Raw genomic sequence first — 22598 nt, forward strand, 5'->3', positions numbered from 1 at the left:
ACCATTTGATGTAAATAAAGCATGGAATCTGTAATCCTGGCCCAAGCACGTTCTGTCTCTGTGATTGGGAGAATATCTTCGCCCTTTTTTTGATTTTGATCTTTAATCCTGGTGACTGGCACTTTTTTTGTTGTTGTTGTTTGTTTTTAAAAATAAAGTTGCGTGAATTAGCAAACAGATTATACATGAAAGATTTAATGTGTGGGTTGACACTTACACAATAAGTCAGCAAACAGATACCAGGAAGGGAAGGCTTAGCACCAAAGATGGCCCTTCCACATAACTAAGCATTCCAGCTAAGTACTTGTCCCCTGAGTGACCAACATACTCCTGTTTATAAACACACAGACCCTGGAAAGACAGACATAGCACCCGTTGCTTTCAGACTCCAGAACTCAGCATTCACTATTCTTGATTAAGTGCCAACATTATACAAAATCATGTTCTGGAAAAGTAAAGCTTAGTCTGGAAATGGAACACTCGTGTGCACATACACACACACTCATACACACATGCGTATACACACACACACACACACACACACACACACACTGTTTTGTCACACATTCAGATTGAAAAGCAATAGAGACAGTCCTGTGCTATACTGGGCCTTCTGCCGTCTTTCCTGACTCTTAGGCCTTTTGCCAGCCAGTCCTTCCTTCCACAGGCGAGCTTGCTTCTGTGACACTGTTCCAGTTCTAACTGCTGGTTGGTTGGTTTGAGAGAGAGGAAGCCCACGACAAGCAGGTGCAGGGGCTGCATTAGGTCAGGCTGCATTAGGACACCTGATTGCCTCATAGCAGGCTTCTCTTGGGCTACAGCCTGGTGTTCTTCAGTAAGGCTGTTTCTAGAGCCTGCTTCCCAGCAAGTTCTGAGCCCTCATTTGTGAAGCACTTTAGCACCAGGCGTGCTTGCACAGGGCTGTAATCCTGACACTTGGGAGACAGACCAGGGGTCACACATTAGAGGCCAGTGCGAGCCTCAGCATGGGACCCGGTCTCAGGGAAGAAAACATAAACTACCAAAAACCTTTGTTAGTGGGGACTGAGCCCAGCGCCTTGGAGGCATGCTGCACAAGCAAGTACTCACATGTACCCCTGCATAGCCATCCCCCACTTAAACTTTTATTTTGATGCAGAGTCTGGCTTACACTGCCCACAATTTCCTTGAATTTTAGTCTTTCTTCCTTGGCCTCCAGAGTAGCAGGGATTACAAGGCTCTGTCTGTCCATTCTGTCCTCTTCCTCTCAACACCAGGGCAAAGAGGAAATAATTCTAAGCATTTCAGTTGCCAAACATATCTGCCAGTTTCCTTCCCGGTCCTTACTGAGAGGGATTTCTAGGAGCTGTCGTCTCTGGCCATTGTCATAGGCTGGCATTCCACACTCTGACCTAACTCCTTCAGAGAACTGAGCCTCTCTTACTCATCTTCTTCACTGGAAACCGGCTGCAGAGACAAGCAGTCCTTACACACGAGTAGCTACCTGGAATGCCACTTTTGCTCATCTGTACGACCTCCAGCTAAAACTAGCTCTGCAAACCAAGGACGCCTGGGAGAGAGTGTGGGGCAGTGCGCTGGCTGCTGCAAATGCAGAGCTCTGCTCCCCCTCAGATCCCTGCACGGCCTACTCCTCCCTCTTTCCAACCAGTGCACACTGGCCTCGGGGCAAGAGTGTGAGATTGGGAAAGCTGCCATTCAGTACAGCTTTAAAGCTTGGGCTTGAGGAGTTTAAGCAGGGCTATGAGTTACTAAGTAAGTACGGGTACTGGCTAAGTAAGGGTACTGGCTAAGTAGGGTACTGGATAAGTAGGGTACTGGATAAGTAAGGGTACTGGATAAGTAGGGTACTGGATAAGTAAGGGTACTAGATAAGTAGGGTACTGGATAAGTGGGGTACTGGTTAAGTACGGGTACTGGAGCTGTGGCTTGAAGGCAACTTGCACACTATCCCTGACCTTAGCAGTTCTCGTGTCATGAAATTTCAAATTGCTGACACTGCAGATGACCTGAGTCTCGGTTCCTAGCACCCATGTTGACTGTCCCCAACTGCCTGTAATTCTAGTTCCAAGGGGTCTGACACCTCTGGCCTCTAAGGACACTGGTGTTTATGTGCTTGCCGAGATGCATGCCCACAATTGGAAGTAAAATATATCAGTTTTTAAAAAGTTAACCATACGTGACATGATGGCGCATGCTTATATTCACAGCCTTTTGAAGGTAGAAAAAACAGGAAGACCCAGAGTTTTAAGACCAGCCTGGGCTACATGAGATCAGCTTCAAATGTGAACCCCACGCCCCTCAGGAAACAGACATTTAAAACTCTCCTTTAAGGAGATGGAAAGGTGGCTCAGTGTTTAAGAGCACTTGCTGCTTTTTCAGAGGACCTGAGTTCAATTCCCAGCCCCAACATGCTGGCTCATGACTGTTTTAACTCCAGTTCCAAAGGATGCAGTGCCCTGTTCTGGCTGGTGAAGGCAGCAGCCGTGTATTTGGCCCACACATACACATGCAGCCAAATACCCAGACACTAACATTAATTAGTTAAGTTAATTAAGGCTCTCATTGAGACCAAAATCCAAAGCAGTCACCAAATGGCCAAGTCCAGTATGATCCTGCTTTTGCATGTTTCATTTCCTCTTTGCTCTCATCTCAGCTGACTCTTGTTACAGTGTCTACTCCAGACACTAACCTCTCTGTTCCTTGCTGGGGCAGGTCTCTCCTTGCCTCACTGTATTGGTGTCTCCTCCTCCTGAGTTGTAGCCACTCACTGTCTTGCTAGTTTCAGTTTGTTGTCCTGCAGAGGGGTGCTCTCTGGTGAATCTGTCCTAAGTTCACCTACTTACTCCACTCCCTGTCACCCTCACGTCTCAGTGGGGGGTCTCTATCCCAGGGCCTAGAGAACACTGGGCAATGGGATTAACCACTGAAACAAAGCTCCCACCCTTCTCGCTGGTCTTCGTCACATCTAGAACCACCCATGCTAATCTGATTTGTTCTAAACAAGAAGGTAGAGACCTGTCTATTCTTAATTTCTAGATAATGCTCACACTGTAGCAGGTGCACCCAAAGTGTGTGCTGTTGTTGTAAAAATATACAAAAATATGGCTGGCTTTTATCCCCTACTAGGTTTGCACCGCAGTGCCCCAAGATGTCTGCTAGAATCTTGCCTGAAACATACATTCCAACTCCACAGCAGCCCGGTGTCTCTGTCACCGCACACTCTCTTAAACTCAAATCGCCACATGAAAGAACACACAGCACAGTAGCCTCTGAGCCAACTGATAGGATACAATTGCCCACCTAAACATACAAACCCTGTCCACATCCATCCCTTAAGAACATTCATAACAACCTACAAAGGTACAGCGTACTTAATGTCAGCCTCCGTGTTGTCTCTTGGATACTCTCTCGTCCCTCCCCCTCTCCCGTTCCTGTCTCCTCCTCTTCCTTCAAACTTTTCTCCCACCCCTCCTTCCTTCTCGTCCAATGACAGGCCTCATTATATCTTGTACCTGCCTCACCTGTGATATCTTCCCACAGTGTGCGTGTATATGGTTAATGAATGAATTTCCAAACTGGTTTGTCTTCCTATGGCTTGGCCTTGCTTTTACATTAGTGGGCACCAAATGGCAGATGAATGGCTGGTGGCAAGTCTGCATGGAGCTTCATTAAGTTCTGAAAGCAGCGGTGTATGCTGGGAAGGGTGTGCTAGGACGTTCTTCCAGTCTGCACTGCAGGCTGCTCTGCTTACCTCACCGAATCGTTTGCTCTCATTGTTGTTTATTATTGTGGTTTATTGCAGGCACGGACTGTGTCAGGTTTTGTGTTTGTGTGTGGTTTATTGCAGGCACAGACTGTGTCAGGTTTTGTGTTTGTGTGTGGTTTATTGCAGGCACAGACTATATAAGGTCTTGTGTTTGTGTGTGGTTTATTTCTTCCTTACACTAAGAGTAAGCTGTAAACTACCTAACTTTTGGCCTCTATCACTCAATATATCCTGGAAGCCACTGATCACTTGTCCCTTGTTTTCTTCTCAGCACACAGTGCTTGTCATGGTAGCAGGCACGCCATCACGGTAGCAGGCACGCTGTTGTGGTGCTACATGCTGTTTCTGTCCTGTTTCCATATTAGGTTGTTTCCGGTGTACTGTGGTTTCTGATAACATGGTGATTACAGAAAACACTGCTGTGAACAGCTCTTAGCCGTGTGTTTTTTGTTGTTAAATGAACCTTCAGAGTCGATCCATAAGTGTGTGCAGTTGCTGGTTCTAAGTAAATGATTACCCAGCTCTCTTACCACTTGGAGTTGTAATTTTCCCACCAGCAGTGTGTGAGAGTAGTGTATGATTTGTTTTATTTGTATAAATCAAGAAAAGCAGACCATTGGTGTCACAGTTACTTTTCTATTTCCGTGATAAAACACCATGGTGGAGGCAACTTACAGGACTGGTGTTGTGGGCTTGAGGTCTCACAGGATAAGAGCCTTCACCGTCACACTGGGGTAACAGGGCAGCCAGCAGCAGGGATGGCTGCAGGAGCAGCTCAGGACTCATATCTTTAACCACAAACAGGAAGCAGAGACCACATAGAGGAGTCTTTTAAACCTCAAAGCCCACCCATGGTGACACACTTCCTGAGCCTCCTCAAACAGGGCTGCCAACTGGAGACCAAGTGTTCAAATGCCAGAGGCTGTGAGGGGCATTGATTACTCTAAGCACCGCTCTGCATCTCTGCTCCTGTCTCACTTGCCCCTGCTGGAACCACTTCTCTCCATGGCTAACCTCTGATTCCAAGGCCAATTACCAGAGTCACGTGTAACAGTTGCTTGCTGGGTTTACCATACACGATTCCTCTGATATAAGTTTGGTGTCAATATTGTCCAAACTTAGTTACCTTGGAAGGGATTAGAAGTTGACTGGAGCAGTGGCCCCAAGTTGCTTATGAAAAGGCTGACGGAGCTAAAGTGTTTTGCTTGGCCCAAACCCTTGAACAGTGGAGTGGCCGCTGCTATGGAGCAGCAGCTGGAGTCTGCTGTGCCAGTGCTGGGAGGGAGAGCGCAGAGGGTCGGCCTTTGTGAGGAGCTGTGTTTCCAGAACTTCCCTGAGCTCTCTGTTACGAGGGAGTTTGAATACTTACGTTTTGTTAATTCGGGGGAAAAGTCTTTTTGAAAACTGCAGACTTGAGGGTCAGCCATGTATTAGACCTGTGCTGGGTGCCGAGATGTGAAGCTCTGGCCCCGAGGGCTACATGTTTCCTCTCTCCTTCCCCAAAGAGGTGGAAAGAATTTGAGAAGCACTAGATTATTCTAGTTAAATTCTTATTTAAAGCCTCTTCTTCCTTAGCCCATTGAACTTTTCTAGTTTCCACCAAGAATGCCTTTTAGGAGAAGTGTAGGGGATGAAGGGTGGCCATCTGCCTGTCCTTTATTTAACCATAAATAAAAACATGGAATCTTTGTCTCTTGTAAAGCATCTGACTTTACATAGCTGAGCATGTTAGAAATACTTTGCAGAAGGAGGACAGATTGCCACCTTGCTTGTGTCTTTTAAATCTGAAAGCTTTTGCAAAAGTCACTGGGCACCAGGTCCTTTCGCAAATACAGGTGCAGAGCCCAAGCAAGTAGACTTTCACAATGTGTGAGCTCCACGGCACTTTGACCTGCTTGGGTGTAAGCCAGAGACAGGATATTCATGGGACTGTGCGATTCTGTCAACATTGGTATTTATTTCAGTAGATAAAGGACAAAGCACGACATCATCAGTCCAAAAAGAAGATGTAGATTAAGACTTGAGAAACAACTAAACAAACACAGAGACCTTGGCCTCCCAGAGGCTATGGGAGCTCAGCGTCAGAGCTCTTGGACAACATAGGAGAAGGGCCTGTAGTCCTAACACTTAGGGCAGGAGGAACAGGGGTTTATGGTCATTCTCTCTATAGAATTGCAGGCTACCTGCAACCCTGTCTTAAAAGCAGATGCACAAATGAGTAAGACAAGTTACTAAGCAAAAGTCCCAACTAAAAGTCATTCTAAGTAGTAAAGTACTCAGTCCATCTCTCTAAACTCAGAGCTAAGTAGAGATGTGCTCAGCAGTGACTGGAAAAGATTGTTAAAAATATTACAAAAGAAAAATGGCGCCTTACTCTCTACTTAGGTCATTGTATTAGTGATGTACGCTTACAAGTTTGGTAATACAGTTATAGCATAAGTGACTAATAAAAGTTTATGCATATGTTTAAATCAGGGTCTTATAAACACCTAAAAAATAGATACCTAGGGAATTATACGACTTTCAATTCTGATAAAATTTTATAGAATACATTTGTCAATAAGATTTTATGAACACATATGCATGTGTGTACACATGAATAGAGATGCACGAGTGTGTGCATGTGTCTGTTTGGAAGCTAGAAGTAAACTTCAGGGTTTGTTCCTTAGGAACCGTCCACCTTGGTGGTATACTTTTTATTTATGTGTATGTATACATCGGTGTGAGTATATGCTGTGTGTGTGTGTCTGTGTGTGTCCATGTGTCTGTCTGAGAGTCCAGAATAGGGTGTCAGGTTCCTTGGAATTGAGTTTTTATCTGTATGACTGTTTTCGTGTGTGTGTGTGTGTGTGTGTGTGTGTGTGTGTGTGTGTGTGTGTGTGTGTAATCAGTGCATCATGCATCACATGTGTACAGTACCTTGCTTGGGTACTTTCTGTCTCTTGCCAGAAGAGAGTATCGGATTCCCACAAGAACTGGAATTAGACAGTTGTAAGCAGTGCTGGGAGGTGACCCTGAGTCCTCTGCCAGAGCAGCCAGCAGTCTTAGCAGCTGAGCCATTGCTGGAGCCTCTGCATTGTTTCTGCTCCTGAGACAGGGTCTCGTCTGGGACCTGGGACCATCAGAGGGGCTAAGCCCAGGGCAGATCTGTCTGCCTCACTTTCCTGGGGGAGGATCACAAGCACCCAGCACCACGCCTGGCTTTTATGTAGGCTGGGGTTTCAGGTCCTTATATTCATGCTGCAAGCTCCTGCTTGACCAGCTTACTCCAGTATCAAAACCAGTCCCCTTAAAACGGCAAACAGAACATGGCACCAAGCTACTAGGACCAGATCACATCACACAGACCTGGGGATTCAAGACCAATCTGGCAATGTCTCACGTTGTAGGAACACTGAGTGCATAGCACGCAGAGAGTGGGATAGTTAATATGGATTGAAAGTGCGGTATGTGTCTGGAAGAAACATGGTTGATCATAGACTAACACCCCACCGCCACCAGTGACTTAAAGTTAGGTTAAAGATGAAAATGCAACAAAACAAATCGAAGGCCAAAAACTGATAAAATAATATTTTGTGTATATAGTGTATAATTTCTACACAGTGAAGATCCACATGCAATCAGTAGACTAAAATTTTGACACTCAACTCAAATTCGCAGTTAAATAGTTAATTTTATGTGTATAGAGAATGCTTCTAAACTGACAAGAAAAAGAAATACAATCTGCCAGGGAATTTGGCAAAGTTTAGAGCCAGCAGTTTGTAGAACAATAAAGCCAAGCATGCAGGAAGTGTTAGGAAAGTGGCGCTCAGCTTGCAGCCACAGAGAAAGGGGAGCTTGGGAGGGTCACGACTGCAGGCCCCACGCTGTCCGCAGGCTCCTTCCTGCTTGATCATCTGTTTTTCCAATATAGCTGTGCTGACTACAGGGCACACGTATGCTTCATGCTGTCATTGAGGGTAAAAGAAGAGAAGTCTGGAAAGTATTTTTATGTTGTCACAAGTATGCCAAGCTGGGTTCCCGGCCTTTTGCTTCCTTTTCCATTGGAAACTCAGTACAAAGATCGCCCGTCCGTGGATGCTGGAGGGTGGCTCTGAAACAGCCAGCAGCTCCTGAGCACAGTGCTGAGTGCAGGGCAGGCTTCTCAGCCGCTTAGCCTGAAGACTTCCACAGCATAGCAGTGTTCCAGGGTAGGATAGCATGCTCTGCCATCTCCCATGGATGGGGAACACCACAGAGTAAGTGGGATTTAATTGAACATCCCTGGAAATAACACTATTTCCAGATCCCACTTTAATAACATTTAATCACAGTGTAATTCCTGAAACAGATTTACTGTTTGGAATTGCCATGTGTAATTCAATGATTGTAGAATTGTCATAGAACTGACTCACTGCCATTCCTATCCGATTTTAGAACATTTTTTTTAAATCTTAAAAAGTAAGAAATCTTCATATTCTGCTGAAAGTCTCTCAGTGTCTCTGGGTAAAGAATAACAGAGTGCAGGATACCATATAGCCACATAAAATGTGCTGGGCTTTCTTATCAGCATTCCCTCCACCCCCCAACAGGTAAGATGTTTCATTTTCTTTGTTCTCCATGGGGTAAAGGAGCCAGTGATTTTGCTAGTACTGGGAAGTAATATGGAGAAAGGTCCTTTGTCCGCTCAGTTGTCTGAGTCATCTGCACTGCTGGTTTGCAGGGCGCTGGCTGACATGAATAAGGACGGAAGGATGGATCAGGTGGAGTTTTCCATAGCCATGAAGCTCATCAAACTGAAGCTGCAAGGATATCAGCTCCCCCCCGCACTTCCCCCTGTCATGAAGCAGCAGCCAGCGGCCATCTCTAGTGCACCAGCGTTTGGTAAGTCTGAAATTACTTGGTTCCTATGTTGTGTTGTTGTTTTAAAAATGGCTATCTCCCCTTCTCTCTCCTCAGAAATAGTGACATTCTCAGCTGGTGTTGCCTAAATATTGACAGCCTTCAGAAAGATAACGCTGTCTCCCGTGAGCCCAAGGGTAGAGGCCCTCGGGGTGGAGGGAGAGCATCCCTCCTCATGGAAGGACATGCGCGGACTTTGCTGCTGCAGCTCTGTCTGCTGGTCTGCAGCTCTGTCTGTCACATTACTTCAGTTCTCCAGAGTCTGTTCTCCTTGTGCATAAACAGTTCCTTAGGGTTGTGATATCGCTGTCTTTCATTTGAGATGATAACATTTACCCCTTCCCCTTTTCTCCTTCCACACCCTCTCATATACCTCTTACAGCTTTCTTTCAAAATCATGGCCTCTTTTTTTCATTAATTGTGTGTGTGTGTGTGTGTGTGTGTGTGTGTGTGTGTGTGTGTGTGTGTGTGTTCCTAAGTATGTAAATATAACCTGTTCTGTCCATATAATGTTATTTACATGGGTGTTTTCAGGGCTGACCCCTGGGTAACCTGGTAACTCTTCCCTGGGGAAGATCCTTTCTCCCAGTCTCTGAGTTCCTAGTTGCCTTAGTGGTTATTCAGGATTGAGGGCTCCTCCCGTCCTCCCTCCCACGTCAGCATGTCTAATGACATTGTCCCTGTTCAGCTCATGTTTAGACACTCATGTTGGTGAGACGTCATGGGTGTAGCTCTAATGTTTCCAGGGGACACAATCTCACAGAAACTCCCTGACCCTCTGATTCTTACAGTCTCCACAATGATCCTGGAGACTTAGTGGACAGAACGCTACAGTAGATGGGTCTTTTAGGACTAGACACCACGTTTTCTGTAATATTCTCCCTCTGTTGTAGAGAAAGGTAACCTTGATGAAGGTAAGGGCTGCATTTACCGATGGGTATAAGGACAAACACTTCGAATGTTTCATTTAGATTTTAATAAAGAGGTAATTGCTTCTCCTCTGAGATCCATGACTTCACTCACACTGGGCACTCGGCTAAGTTTCCAGTGCCCAGCATCATTTTCCTCCAGCTGCGTGAGTCTTAAATCCAGCTGTTGAGTTAAATGAGCTGTTGGTTACCACCGCTGTGTGTGTGCCACTGCTTCATCAGTCCCATGGTGTCACTATGCCACTTTCTGTCACCTTGTGGTTGGTGAGTGTCATAGTTGAGTAGGTCTGTTGTCACCTTGTGGTTGGTGAGTGTCATAGTTGAGTAGGTCTGTTGTCACCTTGTGGTTGGTGAGTGTCATAGTTGAGTAGGTCTGCTGACTGCTTTCCTCCTTTGCAAGTTTGCATGGTGCTTTCTGGCACCTAAAGTTTCTGGCACCTAAAACCTCAACGTAGTGCTAATAAAGTTTCAAAGCAGCCTATGAGGAACATTATAAATTCAAATCGTAGCACTCTATGTCATTATTGTGGGGACCTTTGGCTACAAGGCTGGTTTTCTAAGAGGAAGGCATGAGCTCTAGGAGATTGTTAGGTTAGTGGACCAAGGGTCTGTGAGGAGAAGCACAGAGCTATTCAAGAGCAAAGTCTAGGAGGAGCGCAAGTAAACAGTGTAGTGATCGCACCTGACAAAGCCATTCTCCTGTGTCTGCAGTACTAGCCCACAGCTAGCCAGCCTGTGCAAGTGGACTTTGCACTGAATCCTGGAAGGTACTCCAGCTAATTGTTCAAGAATCCTGAGTTAAAGAATGATTGGTTTTCTTTTGGACTTTTCCAAAAGAGGACTGCAAAGTGGAACGGAATCCATGTTCCATTTCTTCTTTGCCCCTAAATTTGGATGTAGTTCCTTCTTTGACATTGATTTGCTTTCTCTTTTTCTGCCCTGGAACTTTTGTTGACGCTGCTGTTCTTCTGAGGCACTTCTGGACCCACAGCTCAGTGTTTTACAGGTGTTTCTATCCCTTGCGCTGCTACTGAGGGAACCCTGGCTGCCAGCCATCACTCTTCCCTAGGCTCTGGCCTGCATCCCCTCATCTTGTTCTTATCTTGTTTTACCTTATCAACATTCCTGATTTAAGGAGGATAAACAAGCCGTGAGGGCTTCAAAGAAGTTAAAAGTACAGGGGCTGTCAGGTTACCTGAAGACCTAGTGCTTACTGGTATTCGCAGGTCCACTCCCAGCTCAGTGGGTCATGACTCAGATAGGGATGGTGATACTAGCGAGCTCATAGTAGCCTTGTGTGCTTTGGCTTGGAGAGGAGTACAACACTCTTGTCATGGAGTAGAGTCTGAACAAGTGCAGTGGGTTGGGAAAGTTGCCTGGTGTCAGGGAGCTGTACAGTGTTTGAGGAAGGAGTGTGTGCAGGCACGTGGACTCAGATCTCGATGTGCTGTGGTGTGGTGGCTTCAATAGAAATGCCCCCATAGACAGGTGTGCTTCATTGCTTGGGCGTGGGGAATGGCACTGCTAGGGGGCGTGGCCTTATCGGAGGGGGTGTGTCATTATGAGGCAGGCGTTAAGGTCTTCCATGTTCAAGCACACCTAGTCTCCTGCTGCCTTCCGATCAAAAGGTAGAGCTCTCAGCTGCTTCTCCAGAGCTGAGTCTGTCATGCTTCTCACTATGTTGATAATGGACGAAATCTCTGAAGCTGTGAGCCAGTCCCAGTTAAATGTTTTCCTTTATCAGAGTTGGCATGGTCATAGTGTCTCTTCACAGCAATGGAAGCCGTGTGGCATTGAAAGCTGTGTTAGCAGGAAAGGCACTACCAATGAAAACAGAGAGCATGAACGGAAAGGCTGAGGTCCTACAGCCAGAAGTGAGTGAGCCATTGCTTGAACTATCCCTGGGGGGTGAGGCAAGAACAGGAGAGGAAAATGATGACAGAACTTGACCTGTGGGCATCTCAGTGACCTCGTCCCTGTGAGTGACTGAGAGAGCATTATACTGTTTGAGATCAGTGCCTGTGTGGGGGCTGGAAGAGGGCTTGAGTGTGAGGAAATGGTGGGAAGGCCAGCTGAGATACTGGGTGGGAAGGCCCCAGGGAGCACAGGATTCCAAGCATTAAGGTAAGCATCACAGGAGGCTGTGGCATCCCGATCCAGCCTTCAGTAAAGATGTTTAACCAGAAAAGCAGTCCATAGTCAGCAAAACCCTAGCACTTGGGAGACAGAGGCAGGAGGATTGCTGCAAGGTCAAGACCAGCCTGCCCTGCATAGTGAGCTCCAGGCCATTCAAAGATTCAGAGAGACCTGGTCTCAGTGGACAAACAGGACGTACTCACTGGATGGGAGGAGGGTCGCCTTTGCGATTGGGTTGTTTGCTTTTGCTGGCTTGTCATGCTGGCCATGCTGCCCTAGGCAGGCGTTCGCCTCAGCTCTCAGTGAGGCTAAAACTATGAAAGAGTTGGGAATGGCAGCATAGGCGCCCAATACCACCTTCTAGAGGCTCAGACAAGACTGCAAATTCAAGTCCAGCCTGGGCTGCAGAGATGGACTCAAAGCCCCACCCCCCCACCCCCCCGTGGCAAAATTGTAAAGTTTTTAGCATTTGGAGACTTTTTAAGATGAAGAGTTTATAGTTCTAGAGATGAGGTCTTGGAAATCTGCCATTGTCAACATTTTGAAAGTCTTAAAAGATTTAGATCGAGTGTAATTTAATACAGCTATCAAGAATCTGGCAACAAATTAACCTGATATGCATTGATATGTTGGCATAAAATCACTCTGATTAAGGTGAGATGTGTGGTAAGGTGTTGATGGTGGTTGTGGCCTGTCAACCACCCTCAAGATGTCTGTAAATCATAAACTTATATCCAAGTTAGAAAGTTTCTTCTTTTGCCGAACTTTGAGTACCTATAAACATTGTTAGTGTTGTTTGTCCCAATGAGGAGCTACACGTGGCTTGTAGCTCAGGAATAAAACATAGTTTTAACATGCTGTGGCCCCATATTCATTCACCACCCCGGGGGTCTGAGGTTTCAGTTGAAAGTGCCAAAAGAATTGGGGGTACAATTACTCTCTCATTACAGGGACAGTCCAGGAACCCACCATGTCACCCAGGATGGCATCTAACTCCTGATCCTGCTTCAGCCTCTTGAGGAGTGAGAGCCTGTTTTAAAAAGTACAGACGTCAGGCTGGAGAGCTGACTGCTCTTCCAGAGGTCCTGAGTTCAATCCCCAGCAACCATGTGGTGGCTCACAACCATGTGTAATGGGATACGTTGCCCTCTTCTGGTGTGAAGACAGCTCAGTATAATTCTTTTTTTTTTAAAAAAAGGGGCAGACGTCATGTTCAGTCTAAGGATAAGGAGATGCAAGGCGAGGAAGCCTGTGAGAGTTGGAGTCTCATCACCAGAGACTTCAAAGCTGAGCAAGTGTCTTGGCAACTGTAATTCCACACACGGAATCCCCAAGGCAAGTTGAACACAGTTCACAACCCTGCCTCAATAAAGTGGAAAGCAAGCTGCAAAGATAGTCAAAGCCGACATCAGGGTGTGCACACACGCACGCACGCACGCACGTTCACACTTTCCACACATGCATAAATATAAGGAAGACCTATAGGAAGGAATTCAAGTAAAATAGAAATGAGGGTTTGTCACAGTGCAGGAGCAGAAGGTAGAAAATTGTCTCTCTGGAGGAAACAAAGTAGTGGGTCACCATTCCTAAAAAACTATATCTAGCCAATCGAAACAATGTGCCTGGAAGCCTCTGAGTACTGAGGGGTTTGCAGAAGGCCTGAAAGATCTTGAGCCGTCTTCCATACCCCCCTGCTCCCTTTGACTTATCTGGTATGTGGGGTCCTGGGTTTGATCTCGCACCACAAAAGTGAAAAAAAGAAAAGACCCAAACCCCAGCTCACCCAGACGCTTTCTGGGCACAAGCCTTTAACAAGGTAAAGTGAATGGGGGCAGAGTCAGACGGGAGACCCTAAGGCGAGGGGGAGACATGGGAGGGGGGGGTGGCCAGGGACCAGAAATTCTAGAAAGCAGGACTCAACTACTTTAAGCAGCAGACAGTCATCCCTCACCAAGTTATTCTTAGAGAAACACTGTATAACCGACACCACTCCACCCCAGTGGACAGTGATGCCACCATTACAATCAAGCCACAGGGTGCTAAGGATCTGATACAGGGCTTCAGAGACCAACTTAAACCCAGGACTTAAGTATCCCAGAGTGAGAAGACAGGATTCAGCAGAGAATGAACATCTGAACATCAAGCCTTTATTCTAAAAACAAAGGCAAAACTAGAAGCAACGTCACCAATACTGTTCTGAAGAGAAATAAAACCTTTTTTAAAATTAGAAGAAAATGAAACAGTAGATATAAAAAGGCTGGAGAAACTGACAGATACCAAGATTAAAAAGTTGGATAGGAATTCAGGAGGACTCTCCCACCAGGGAACAAAGTGACTGTACAGCAAATTCAGGACCATTATCTTGAAATAGAAGGTTTGAAAGAGTGTGCCCAAGAATACCAACCCGGAAAGACCAACATAAAGTATATTCTAATTTAAACGTATTGGAGCACGCAGAAGAGGAAATCATACGGTCCATGAAGAAAAATAGAATAGCTTCAGATGTTGACTACAGTGTTTTGTTGTAAAAGAAAATTGAGTAACATATTTAAGATTCTTAGGAAACAAGTGAGGCAAAGTATTTTAATGTCCTGAAAATGGACACACAGACAGACTTTTACCGACTTGTAAGATCTCGAGGGGTATGCTGGTCCAGGCATCTGTTACTAGTTCCTTCTATTGTCTGTTTATCTGTCCACTTACCCATCTGTATCTGTTCACCTGTGTACCCATCTTTCTCTTTTCTCTGTCCACTGAAAAGGTGGTTGCTCCCAGCAACAGTGACATCCCCAGATTGCGGACTAGAAATAGCATTTCCTGCTATAGGAAACCAGAATTTCTTGGTGGGGGGGAACCAATCTGATTCTAGACCTGAAATATGATGAACTTAGAAGTGTGTTCTTTGGTAACAGTTAGTTAAGAACTGTTGGGGATCAGTAGAGCAGTAAGGGACCAGCCTGGAGAGACTGTGTTGCCCAAAGAGGGAATGCCAACAGTGATGTGCACATAGTCAGTTAGGGCATTCGTAAAGCCGTGTCTCACATGCTTAGGCTGGGCTGCAACTCCTGACCCTCCTGTCTCTGTAGCCATGCGTGTAGGATTAGGTGTGCGCCACTACTCTTGGCTATGATAAAAAGACTATTTTGCCTTAGGAAAATCATGAAGCTGTTAAAGTGGAGACAAATTTAAAAGATAAGGTGATTAGTTTTAGCTCCAACTTCTTTTGTTGGCTAGAACATATCCATCAAGATGTATTTCTCTCATTAAATATGTAGTGTATTTTGGAGATGCAGGTAATGTGGCTGATTTGTTACTCCCTTTATATTCAGCACATTTCTCTTTTCTTTTTTGTAAAATTGATTATGCTTTAAGAACTTGCAAATAAGTAAAAATAACATGCAGAAATTAACCAGACCCAGAGTCTATAAGGTGCATTTGTTGCCCTTCCTTGTGTTGCCATTGTTGTTTTGCTTTAAACACAGTCTTCTGTGGCCCAGGCTGGCCTCAAACTCTCTGTGTAGTGAGGGCGACCTTGAACTTACGGCCATCCTCTGAACCGAGGGATTACAAGTATGTAACTCACACATGGCTTGTGTCCCACTGGGGCTAAACCCAGGACTTCCTGCATAGTAGGAAAACGCTCTACTAACTCAGCTACATACATCTCTGACCCCAGTGCTTTCCTTATTACTCCTCCTCTTGGTTAATTCCTCTCCAAGTTGAGTGTAAGTCTTCTCGTCCCTTAAAAGAATATTGCGGATTATATACAGGAAACAGTCAGTGCTGACAGTGGGCCACATGAGTAAGAGAACTCAAGGCCTTGGGATTCTTGACATAAATTTTTGTGTTTTCCAACTGTTTAACCTAAGGGTGTGTGTTTAAATAATTTTTTTGGTGCGGTGTTGCATGTGTTAACCAAGCAAGCACTTACATGAGCTGTATTCTCAATCCTGGAACTGTTTTCTGTGGGGACACAGTGCATCAGGGACAAGGCTTTCTTCCTCCAGCTGTACTGAGTTGAATGTCACTGCATGTCATCATGTGACTTGTTGGGGCTTTTCTTCCAGGTATAGGAGGGATGGCTGGAATGCCACCACTGACAGCTGTTGCTCCCGTGCCAATGGGCTCCATCCCAGTTGTTGGAATGTCTCCGCCCTTAGTATCTTCTGTCCCTCAAGCAGCAGTGCCTCCCCTGGCTAACGGGGCCCCTCCTGTCATACAGCCTCTGCCTGCATTTGCTCATCCTGGTACGTGTTAAATAGAGACTTGAGCTTTCCACTTTCTAGTTATATCTAAATGAGATATAGGGATGGTAAATCTCCTATTTGATTTCTCGTTTCCAACTAACATATGACATTGCACATGCTAAGACTGGGAGGAAAGAAAGTAAGGCCGTTATGGAACTTGAGTACCTCCCCAGCCAAAGAGAGACCCAGAGGTGAAAGCCAAGAGCTTAAATGCCTTCCCAGGGTCCCGTAAGAGCCACAGAGATGGGCAGTATTTGAACATTCTGTGTTTTCATGCATCAGTTACTTCTGTTCTTTAGCTTCCATGAATTGCTACTACACCACCCTGTCCTCTGTGTAGAATTCCACAGTGAGGAAGAGTGAGTAGTGTTGAACGGGTGGAATGAACTGGGCAGAATGGGAAAGAGAGTCAATTAAATGGCCAAATATATTAAGCGCACACTGTTAAACACTTGCGTAATTGAAGGAAAGGATGTGGTAATTTTGGATCCTGGTTTAGCTAATTTCATTTTGAGACTTTATTCAAAGTCTTTTCCTATAATTAAAGCATTGACTATAAATATAGATAGCCTTGGCCTAACGAATCATAAGGAATTCGTAGCAGTGTGGTGTTCTTTTTAGAAAGCTATTTGGATACCATATCAGCAGCATGGGTTTGGGTATTGTCTATGTGTCTCTGTTGCTGCACCTGAGCAACCTGCACGTAGGTGTGCGTGTGTGTTTCCCGTGAGAGGAAGGATCCAATGAGCCCCTTTGTCGGTCTGTCTTGTAGCTGCACAAGATAGCAGCCAACATAGTCCGCACAGCTGTTCCAGTGGCATGGGTGAACCCACACGTGCTGACTTGTGTTCTCTTGTGCTGTGGCAAGGTTGGGGGAGGCTCCTGCTAGGTCTCATCAGGTCAGATGAGAATCACCACAGATCTGCTGCTCCCTAGCACCACAAATTATCTGGCCAAGACTGGGCAGCCTGGGACTTCTTGGCTGCTGCATTAGGAACTAATATTTTAGCTCCTTTGATGGTAAGAAAATGCCATCTTAACTTGGAACAGTACCTACAATGTGATACTAAATGTTCAGTGAAGAGTGAATTTATGAACGTCAGCCTCATGCTCAGCTGGGTGCTGCTCAGCAGAGCAAATAAATCTAGCAGTGGGATTGGCAAGAGACAGAGTATGGGGGGCGACTGTGACTCCATTCAAGAAGACAGAGTATAGGGGAGCGACTGTGACTGTGATGGTGGCCACTGCGTCAGTTACAACTCGGAGTTTAGATGTTTTAAATAAGGGGCATTTTCTCTTATAGAGTTAAAATTATTCAATATTTTGTTTTTACAGCAGCCACATTGCCAAAGAGTTCTTCCTTCAGCAGATCTGGTCCAGGGTCACAATTAAACACTAAACTACAGAAGGCACAATCATTTGATGTAGCCAGGTAAGACTGCTTGTTTGTTTTTGTTTTTTGTTTTTTGTTTTGTTTTGGTTTGGTTTTTTTGGTTCTTTTTTTTCGGAGCTGGGGACCGAACCCAGGGCCTTGCGCTTCCTAGGCAAGCGCTCTGCCACTGAGCCAAATCCCCAGCCCTGTTTTTTTTTTTTTTTTTTAATTCATTTATTTTATGTATGTGAGCACACCGTCACTGTCTTCAGGCACCAAAAGAGGGCATCAGATCCCATTACAGATGGTTGTGAGCCACCATGTGGTGCTGGGAATTGAATTCAGGACCTCGGGAAGAGCAGTCAGTGCTCTTAACCACTGAGCCATCTCTCCAGCAAGACTGCTTGTTTCTAATGAGAAGGTTACTTAAGGCATTATTTGATTTGCTTAAATGAATTTTCCAGAAGATTTATTGCCTGCTTGTACACGTACACACATGTGTACGTGTGTGTGTGTGTGTGTGTGTGTGTGTGTGTGTGTGTGTCCTGCATTCCTGATGCCTTTGGAGGTCAGTAGAGCGCATCGGATGCTCTGGAACTGAACTTACAGATGGCCGTGAACCACTATGTGGGTGCTGGAAATCAAACCTGAGTTGTTCGCAAGAGCAGCAAGTGCTCTAACCACTGAACCATCTGTCTAGCCCCCATCCTTTATTTTTACCTTGTTTAATTTCGTAGAATTCTAATAATGTCTTTTAAAATTCTCCATGATGTGTTTATCATTCATTGTTTATTTACTGTGGAGATGACAAAGACCAGGCCATTTCTCCTAATTTTTTTTAAAAAGCAGAAACATGGCAGTACAGGCTGGGTGTGGTGCCAAAAGGTAGGGAGCGCTTGCCACATGTAAGGAGCTGTGTTCATCAGCGGCACCAAAAAAGAAACAGAATTGGACAGACTTGAACGGACTCTGGGGAGCTAGGAGAGCCAGTTGATGATCTTGTATTAATCATTTAAAAGCTTCTGAATTTTTTATATGAGATTGGAGCCAAAGTTGGTCTTGCTTTTAATACTGTCATAATCTCATAGTCTGTCTGCCTTAGCGGTAAAACAGGAGCAAACAGGTTTTGATGAAGCTGGTTACTCCGATTAGAGCTCCCAATCACATATCATATGTGCTCAGGTTTGAGAGTCTCTACGATCTCGTTGCTCATGTGTGGCCAACCAGAGTTTCCTATTACCCGGCATATGTTTCTTTTACTCATTTTTTCTAGGGCTGAGATTTAAGCTCATTTTCACGTTAAAAATTCCCCCTGTCTCAAGCTGGAGTTTCCTGTGTTTTTAACTTTTCTCACATGATTTTTGAATTCTGCCTTAAAGCTGCCTTATAATACTAGAATGACTAATATTGATAGTTAGCAATATTTAAGTTTTTCCACATTGGTAGTGATCTTTTCGATAACATGAAGTTGTTGACGATTTCATAATGGAGCCAACTAAGTTTTAGGCCACGCGCTCCTTGAGTGTTTGGTCTGCTTACTCTCTGAGGAGTGAGGGAAGAGGCTGTTGCCTGATAGTATAATCTGGAAGGGCGTCTGTGTGTAGCCCCTTTATCTTGACAGTGCAGGGGCAGGTGGTTAGCTTTTAGTAAACAGGCAGGCCTGGCATCAGCAAAGCATCAGTGAGACAGAATGAGACAAGTGTTGCAGAAGTACGTACAGCAGCGTCCAGCCTGGTGAGTGTTTCCATTGTGAACTTACAGGGGTCACGAGGCTCAATTGTGCGGTTCCTTTTCAAGTGTTGATAGGTGACTCCCAGGGAGGACCTAGTGAGTTTAACCTCGTGGACACCACAGATGTTAGATAATAACTAAAACTTCAGCATGTGCCTAAGTCTCCATGCGTGTGTGTGACATGACTCTAAGCATGAAAGATTACATATGGAGCCTTACTCATCATCTGACTTTCACACGCACGCCACCTTCTCTGTCTCCATTGTGTTGAAATTATTTGACTGGGCATGAGACTCTTACAAACTGGCTGTGTCAGTGTGATACTGTGGCATGTGCAGAAGGAATTGCCAGGCGTAACTCACTGTGAGCAGGGTTTCCTGAGGTCAGTGTAGCACATTGGCAAGGAGATCTCAGTGTTGGATTACAGTCAAGGCAGTGGAGCTCCACGACTGCCCCACTGATTTGCCAGGACCCTGACATATCCTGTGTCCTCTCTGGGAGGTTTTCCACTTGCTAGGAATTTAAACCTCCCAGCAGAAAATGTTGGGCTTCATTAAGAAGTGGGTCCTAGGGACAGTCAGACAGCTCAGAGGGTAAAAGTGTTGGCCTCTAAATCTGAGGACCTGGGCTCAATTCCCAGGATCCATGGGGTGAACAGAGAGAACCAACTCCTACAGATTGTCTTCTGCCCTCTATACATGCATGGGTCATGTCATGTGTGTATCTTCTCTCTTCACACACACAAACACATGCACATGTACAAGCACAAGTAGATAAATAAATGGAAAAACAAAAAAGAAATGAGTATATTTTGCTAAATTTGTTGTAGAGAAAGGTAAGTATTTTGAAGTGTACTTTTTAAAAACCAGTTGTCACCATTGCTTTAACTAAAGGAGAAATTCCTGAGTGCTTAGGAAAACCTGGGCAGTACATAATGCCTCAGCTGTGGGCATCTTGTCCACGTTACTGGACCCTTTCGGTTATTAAATATGTTGAATATGAGGTGGTCACCTGATTTGTTAGTTTTCTTTATATCTGGGTTAAGAATGTTTAGCTAGTTTTTAAAAGATTTCCTTTATATGTGTGCGTGTATTTATGCCCTATGAGTGAAGATGCTCTCAGAAGCCAGGAGAAGGTGTTGGAGCCCATGAGCTGGGTTGCAGGGAATTGTGGGCCCCATGACAAGAGTGCTGGCGCTGGACCTGTGTCCTCTGGAAGCTGTGTAACTGCTGAGCCGTCTTCCTAGCCAGCTCCTCATTTACCTCTGTTGGAAGAAGCCTGTACTGCAGTGTAGAAGTTCTGTGGCTGGCTGTGGCTTAGTGGCAGGACTTTCCCTCTACAGGGGCCTGGGTTTGACCCCAACCCCATCAAGAGGGAAAAGAAAACACTACCACCTTAGACAAGTCTGGACCCCAGCAAGCTGTTTCTCACAGTGCACCACCCTCTCCTTCCTCTTTCCCCACAGCGCCCCTGCAGCGGCAGAATGGGCTGTGCCTCAGTCGTCAAGACTGAAATACAGGCAGTTATTCAACAGTCACGACAAGACCATGAGTGGACACTTAACAGGTGTGTACAAACAAGGATTTAGTGAAATGGAGTCCTTGCTTTAAATACAGATTGTGTCTAGATCCTGCAAGTCAAGAAAGAGTGTTTCCTGGTGTCTGTTTCCTTATTTCTAGGTAGGTTCCTTGTCTCTGCTCTGTTGAGTTGGTAACCCTCTCACATTGCCTTCCCCTCTACTCTGGTAAGCTAGTGCACAGGCCCGGAACCCTCTCCTCTCGCACAGGTGAGCGGGACAGAGAAGGAGCTGTGATCAGGGCACCCGAACTTCTCACAGGTGCCTCTGTGTGAGCATGGAGGCTGGATGCAGGTGATGGGGGTGGGAGGGAGGAACTCTGCTGTCCTGATTGCCTGGTGCTCCTCTCTTTGGTATCATTTCTTCGTCTATGAAAGGCTAAGAGTTAATTTGCAGGATCTTGGTGGGTTTTCTAGAGTGTGTTATGAGAAGCGTAATCTTTAATGAAGGTGAACAGAGCCCTCTTATGACCTGTCCAGTCCTGACAAGTGGACAGGGAAGGAGATGAGCTGACTGGGCAAGCCATCATGCAGAGAACAAACACTTTCTAAGATCTGAGTCCTGTCTACTCATGTCTATGCCAGGATGAGAAACGGCAAATCAGAAAGCGAATTCTGTACAATTCTTTTGAGACTTGTGCATGTCCTGCAGCCTAACTGACCCACGGCACAGCCAGCAGCAAATGCCCATGGCTGGTGTGTGTGGATCCCCACCAGCAGACGTCTTGATGTCTTCAAGTTCCGACTCCATCAAGTGTGTTGGGACGCCAGCTGACCCAGCTGCAGAATGACCCTTACTTCCACGAGCATTTCCCCCGAGAGCATTTCCCAGTGACTTAACTCACACAGCTGGCTAGACACACACTCCCCCTCTCACATAAGTCGATATATATTACCCCGTGTTTTTAAAACCAAGGCCTGCAGGTCTCTGTGTAGGGCTGAGGCTTGTGCCTTTCCTCCGTCCGCGTGAGCGTATCCATTGGTGTCACTCTTGTTCGGACTGTGTTTAGGCGGCCATGTTGATCAGCCTGAAACACATGCAGACACTATCATAGGAACTGAGCAGGTATCATTATCTAGGAATTTGTTACATAAATATGTAACACACACACACATGCACACACACAACAAGGGAGGAAAAGTCAGGGACAAACGATATAGCAACACTGAAATATAGAAGCAGACTTACGAGTAAGTTCTCCCACGATGACAAGCAGCACCTGTGAGAGAGAGCTGACCCTGCAGGTGTGTGGCTGCTGTGGCAGTCCTCTGAACAGCAGATTAGTGCTTTCTCCTCTTCGCAGAGGCGTGTTTCTGTGCTGGGTTGTGTTCTGAAACGTGAGTACACCGTGTGGTTATGCACTGGTTAAGTGTGAGAGCCAGTGTTAGTTTCCCTTTGTTGGACTGAAAGCATCAGTTCCATATAATTGCATTTTTTTCATGTGTTCAGGTCCCCTCCGCAGACACGGAGGGAGGCACGTTGTCTCTGAGAGCTTCCTGTAAGTGGTACTATCTCACCGATGCCCTTATGTATGTACGTGTGCTGCCACAGAGACGCTCTGCCAGATCAGAGCTCAGTTCTGGCCTTCCTTAAAGCCCTGTCTTAGTTTTGGATCTATTTTGATGTTTACAGTGAGGGTTCTAGTTGTAGAGATAGTTGTGATCTTCCAGGGCAGGGAGCAATAAACTTTTCTGTGAGGAGTAAACTGTCCGCAGACTCGTTGCTGGCCGCACAGCAGTTGCAGTTCTTGCATCTTTGACACTGCATCCCCAGAGTAGCCGGTTCTCATCCTGAGACAGTGGCCCAGAAGAGTTTCAGTAAAGTATTTATAAACGATGAGCCGTCCTGGTTGGCCTGCGTGCCATCCTCTGCCAGCCCACGCTGGCGTAGAATTTCCTTCATTACAGAGGTCAGGCACCTCATTTCACTAATATCAGGCAAAGACTTGCGCGCAAATCCC

General features: G+C 45.7%; 1 protein-coding gene across 12 annotated transcripts in view; it reads left to right on the plus strand.

Moving 5' to 3' along the window:
- Itsn1 (intersectin 1) overlaps positions 1 to 22598 on the plus strand; it is a 182084-nt gene that overhangs the window by 52186 nt on the left and 107300 nt on the right. For 10 of the 12 annotated variants that reach the window (XM_063270445.1, XM_039088249.2, NM_001136096.3 and 7 more), the window contains 4 exon segments: positions 8469 to 8629; positions 15780 to 15959; positions 17295 to 17391; positions 20528 to 20628. In XM_063270445.1, the coding sequence (XP_063126515.1) occupies positions 8469 to 8629; positions 15780 to 15959; positions 17295 to 17391; positions 20528 to 20628 (539 nt within the window). 12 annotated transcript variants of the gene reach the window in all.

The sequence above is a fragment of the Rattus norvegicus genome, chromosome 11 (genome assembly GCF_036323735.1).
Source record: "Rattus norvegicus strain BN/NHsdMcwi chromosome 11, GRCr8, whole genome shotgun sequence".
Taxonomy (NCBI): Eukaryota; Metazoa; Chordata; class Mammalia; order Rodentia; family Muridae; genus Rattus; species Rattus norvegicus.